Raw genomic sequence first — 5,778 nt, 5'->3', positions numbered from 1 at the left:
ATATATTTAATGATATGTATATATATATCATTAAATATATAAAATATACAAATATGGAAACTTTTATACAACGTTGGTGTTAATCATATCTACAAATAAAACAGCAATTAAATTGAACCTTTAATGCCAACGTACTACTAACTGACTTAAGTTCAGAGATTGTGACAGACAAGCTATATATATATATATATAAAATTAGTATCAATATCCAGCCCTGTAGTGAGCATCGCCGGCTTGATTCGATCAGAATACTACGTGAGCGTCGTCAACACTTTCAGCGGCCAGACTTTCACTTTCAGCAGGTCACTCCAGGCTCTTCCGGGTGACTTCACACACCTGGGTGAGAACGAGGCGACACACTCTTAACAGGGTCCATCTGACTAAACACCTGCTCACATCACACACGCGTCACTGGCTGAGTCGCGGCTCGCTCCGATGACTGTCAGGAGGCTATGGTTGCCTTGAGGTGGGGGATTTTCTTTCACTTTTACTGCGCTTCAGTCGAGACAACCGTCGGGCTGATTCATTAAGAGAAAGCCCTGACGACAAAACATACAGTAGCATAAACACCGATATGAAATATGTGCCGGGCAACAGTCTAATGAAAATTCACAACGCTGATTTAAAGAAGTAGGAGTTTTCAAATAAATCCTTCTTTGCTTTTGATTCATCTGCGTTTCTACATCAAAGCTCCTTTTCCTGCACTTTATTAAAGGCAAAGCTCAGCCAAAAATGAACACTCAACGTCTCAAGACGTTTTCAAGAACGTTGGGAAACAAAGTCGCCGGTAGCCATTCACTTACATAGTATTTTTTTTTCCCCATACTATGGAAGTCAGTGGCTACCAGCGAAGGTATTTTGAAGAATGTGGGTAAGCAAACAGCTTCTGCTCCCTGTTGGCGTTGACTGGATCCATTGACCATATTATTTAGTTTCCATGTAAGTCAATGGCTACCAGCATCTGTCTGGAAAGATGTAGGTATTTTAAAGAAAGCGGACAAGCAAACAGCTGCAGCAAAGGTGTTTATTAGACATTTAGAGAAACGTGGATGTACTTGGAGTTGAGTTTTGGAGTTGCTGAACTGTTTGGTTACCGGCATTCTTCAAAATATCTTCTTTTGTGTTCAACCGAAGAACACAGGTGTGCGTAAGCGATGACGCGCTTTTTCGTTTTGGGTGAGCCGTCCATTAAAAGGTGAAGTGTCTCACGCAATCACAAAATGAGTTATCGTAGAGGAAAATTGGTTGAAACGGATGACTTTAACCTTTAACTGTCCAGACAGTACGAGGGCTGCAACATCTGCCGCACACCTCGATAAAAGTCTTCTCCGCCCGAGAAGAATTTGCTCGACAGCTCTGTCTTGGGTTTTGATCTTGCGTGGACATGTCGGAGCGGGGCGATGAGACACTTTTAAACACCTGTCCTTCTCTCGCAGCGGAACAGACACCACCGCACCAATAATTACAGCTATAAACACCTGAGGGGATCCAACGGGTTTTGATAATTTCCCAAATATTTCCGGCTCCGTAAATAGCTGTGCAGATTCGTCCGCGGGCGCTTGCTTCAAAGAGCGCTCGAGCAGGCTCTCTTATCATCGTGTGTATTTCGACGCGATTCGGTTTTCTTAAACACGAGCGAATCAGACGCCAGCGATCGCAGCCGTGTGTTGACTGTGCCTTGGGTTTTCCAAGGAGAGAAGCCCATTGTGTCCCGATTGAAGTGGCAGAATGGGTTAAAGAGCTTTTTCCTTAAAGAGGATGTAATCCAGAGCCTGTTACTTATCGCTGTCAGTCAGAGAGCTGCTCTGGATGGATTATGACACAAAGCCCATGTTCTTCTATTGTTTGCTCCAAGACTAAAGCTCATGTCGATCGGGGCCTGTTTGAGAACGCACGCTTTAACTTCAATCGAGCGCTCCGTCTTTGGGAACGAGACGCACTCGGAGTTCGAGCGACGAACATATAAAGGATTCCCGATTGCTGTGTAAAATCAACGGCTTAGCCGTGCATTGTGGGTAAAGAGATGTCCTTTACGCGCCTCTGTGTCTGAATGCAGTACACCGCTATAATCTGCTTTTTGGGGAGTTCTTGAATTTGGACGATTTTACGCTTTCCATTCAGCTGGGGTGTTTGAAAACAGCATTAAATGACCAAAAACACTCTGATTGGACCCCCGAGGAGTTTCACGGCGCACCGCTGAAGTTAAAGCACAGTTCAGCCCAAAAGAATCTAACTTCTGTGAGCTTTCTTCAAAGGAGAAGATACTGGTAACCAAACAGTTGACGGTAGCCATTGTGTCAGTAAGGAAAACTCAATGTCTACCGGCTGCTTCTTTTCTACTAACATTCTTCAAAATGTCTTCTTTTGCGCTGAACACAAGAAAGAGACTCTGAGGGAGAGTAAATGGTCACACAACGTTCCTTTCTGGCCTTCAGGAAAGACCTGGAAGATACTTCAAAGAGCGAGACATGCTTTCTTTTCACTGTATATCTGTGCACTTTACAGTCGACGATGTCGAAGTTCAAAAAACTTGATTCTATTCATAGGTGACACTTAAGTACGACTTTTCCCTCAATAAATTCTTCATTTGCGTCTTATCAATAGTTGTTAAGTTTAGGCATTGAGCAGGACTGGGGATGCAGAACAAGGCATTAATATGTGCTTAATTATGTGCTAATAAATGGCTAAAATTCCAGCGACGTGCATGCTGATAAGTGTTACCTTCATCTTACAGCTTCAGTAAAACATGTGCAAGAAACCTCTCGAACCGCTGTTACAGGCGTGCAATTACAGCTTTATAAGAAAACCTTTCCGACCACGGTACGAGCTAAAACCTGGATTTATGTCCACACAAGTCACAGCGTCATGACACAACAGCTATACGATGCCATGCAACGTTTTCGATTGGTCCGTTAATGTAAAGCACCGCCGGCTTGGGCTCATAGGCGGCGAGTGTGCGCTGATGCACATGTGTATGCACAACTGCATATTCCTCAAACGCTAACGACGACTTTAAGGTATCGTTGGACTTAAAGCAACACGTCTGATTATCTAAGTATTTTAAACTCGCCAATGCATCGCCGTACGGATGCAAAACAACCGGGGACTCTCCAGGGCCCTCTCCTCAAGTCCTCCCAAGGCTGTGGTGTAATTACAGGCCCGTCTCCAACTAACTAGACCTTCAGCGCGGTTCCCACGCACCTGGACTCCAGTGAACAAACGCTCGGGGAAGGACGGCGGCGCTGTCGTGAACTTACAGATGGAGAGACGGGTCCGTTCGGGAGATACGGCTCAGGCAGCATCAGGAACGGGTATCCAGAATACGGCGCTTTGTACATTCCACCATCTTGATGCTTGGGCACTGAAGGGAGAAAACGAGACAGAACGGTCAAAGCTGTGAAGTCAGTGAATGCGCCAGGCGCGCGATTTCCTAAATAAGTAAATAAATAAATAAGTAACTTCCGCTATAGCGGAGCCCTCACACTGAACTGTTTAAGCCCGCCGTATTTATAGACCCCCTTGTAAATATATAATGGTGATCAATCACAGATCCCCATCAAAGCGGTTTCAGTTCTGGAGCGCGAACGACGGAAACAGATCAAGCGGGCTCGAGATAAAAACAGCTTATTTAATGATGCGGATTTCAGGTTTTCCCCCCAAAAAAGTCCATCGGTTGCGTATCAGACCCGGATGAACGTTTTCAGTTTCCCCCAAAAACCACTTCTAGCTGCCACGGACGCGTTTTCAAGCTAAAATAAGGAGCGTTTTTGTACTGGTGTTGATTCTGAGGACACTTTTGTCTCCGGATAGCCACGCGCACAGATTTGTTCCAATGAAGACGCGAACAAGCGGCTTCTTAAAAGTGAAGCAGAGTAAAAAAACAAGAAACAAAACGCGTGCGCTTTGAGAGGAGGTTTACATCATTTTGAGCACTTCTCGGGACTGTGTTTGAGTGTGTGTGTGTGTGTGTGTGTAGTCTCACCGTCGTCCAGATGTTCTCGTTTATCGGCGTAGATTCTCTGAACTTCCTGCTGTCCTCTTCTGATCACCTGTTCATCACAAACATACTTTATTTGACACGCACGACCACACACACGTTCACAGCATCTGCACACACACACACACACACACACACACACACACACGCGCGAGCGAATGCGCTGACGGGGTCTTACGGCTGAGTTTGAGTTCTGGCTGATCTCGGATTCATTGACCAGAGATGATTTGAGATCAGCCAAGTCGCTCTCCGTGAACGCGCTCTCTCGGATCTTCTCCTCGTGATCTCCTTCATCTTTAAACGCGATCATCTCATCATTCGCCCCGAGATCATCTCCCCCTCCACCGTTCAGCTGCGGCATATTCGAGCGAACTTTATTAACGCACTTTTGATTGTCGTCGTCGCTGTTTTCCGCGCTCGGAAGAGCGTTTGAGACTCGCGGGAGAGAGGAAAAGTTCTTTATGCTGTGACGATCGGCGCGACTTGAAAGTAACAAACAGCCGAGCTTTAGAACAGCGAAGATCAAAGAGACCGACGATGATTGACAGCCGAGATGAGCCGAGGGGGGGTCCGCTCTTAAAGGAACACGACGCTCTTTAGTTTCGGGGCTTTTGATGCAGGACGCGCGACGTTAAAAACTATGGTAAAAAACAAAAACAAAAAAAAACTGCAAAGAATACTTTTAAACAACATCCGCGACCCTGGACCGCAAAGTCAGCGATAAGGTTCATTGTCTGTGGAAATGAAGTTTATAAATCATTTGAAAGCTGAATAAATAAGCTTTGACTAATTTGTTACGATAAGACAATATTTGGGTGCCCCAAAAATTAAAAATCACCTTTAAAATGTTTAAAAACGTTCTTAGCAGCGCATATTGCTAATGATATTGATATATTTATGGTAGAAAATTGACAAAATAGTTTTACTTAATACCCTAATGATTTCTGGCATAAAAGAAACATCAATAGTTCTGACCCATACAGATTATTGTTGGCTATTGATGCAAACATAGCTGTGCTGCTGAGGACTGCTTTTGTGCTCCAGGTGAAACTATATCAAGTCAAACCATGTCAGTTAAACTGAAATATAAAGTGTAGAGTTCTCTTATTCTGTTAACTGGCAAACAATACAGCAGCAGGGGTCAAGGAGGTTAACGTGTTGAAGTACACAAACCAGCATTGTTGGGCATTGACTAGCTATGTAACTATTGTAATAAATGTAACTGTAATCGGTTACAAAATGTGTGATTAAATTACAGTAACGGAAAAAGTTACCGATCAAAAAGGCTTGATTTAACTGACTAGCTTTTTATTTAATAGCTTTGCACGGATTTTATTTCCAAAACAGTAACATAGCNNTGTGTGTGTGTGTGTGTGTGTGTGTGTGTGTGTGTGTGTGTGTGTGTGTGTGTGGTTTTAAATCTGTATTTAACCTCAGAATGACCTAAAAGTAAAAAGAGGTGCTAAAGTCTGATTTTGTGGTGGACGTGCTTTGAAATGAAACGATAGGATTGTGAAAGTTACAGTAATCGGTGATGAGTGCTCAAAACGATTACCGATTAAAAAACACGTTTATTAGAAATGCATAAAAATGACCACCTTCATAAAGTAATCGACAGAGCCGTATTGCTTATTACATTTTAGTTTGGGTTACTTGTAATCTGTAACCTATTACATTTCCAAACACTGCAAACAATAAACCATGAGGAAGATCTCCAGTGTTGAGTCACAGAAAACAGGTTTTTGCATGTGTTAAAAAAAAAATATATATATATATATTTA

The 5,778-nt window shown here is 43.4% G+C and overlaps 1 protein-coding gene across 1 annotated transcript in view; it reads right to left on the bottom strand.

Moving 5' to 3' along the window:
* The window catches only part of LOC122358150 (transcription factor 7-like 1-A), a 12,725-nt gene extending 8,198 nt beyond the window's left edge, over positions 1–4,527 (bottom strand). The window contains exons 1-3 of the mRNA XM_043257932.1: positions 4,176–4,527; positions 3,983–4,049; positions 3,258–3,361 (exon numbers count right to left, since the gene is read on the bottom strand). Coding sequence (XP_043113867.1) covers positions 3,258–3,361; positions 3,983–4,049; positions 4,176–4,358 — 354 coding nt within the window. The 5' untranslated portion in view covers positions 4,359–4,527. The remainder of the gene's footprint in view (positions 1–3,257; positions 3,362–3,982; positions 4,050–4,175) is intronic.
* Positions 4,528–5,778: the final 1,251 nt, after the last annotated feature.

This window comes from Puntigrus tetrazona, chromosome 14 (assembly GCF_018831695.1).
Source record: "Puntigrus tetrazona isolate hp1 chromosome 14, ASM1883169v1, whole genome shotgun sequence".
Classification (NCBI taxonomy): Eukaryota; Metazoa; Chordata; class Actinopteri; order Cypriniformes; family Cyprinidae; genus Puntigrus; species Puntigrus tetrazona.
The sequence above is the reverse complement of the archived record's forward strand: the minus strand, read 5'-3'. Positions and strand labels throughout refer to the sequence as shown.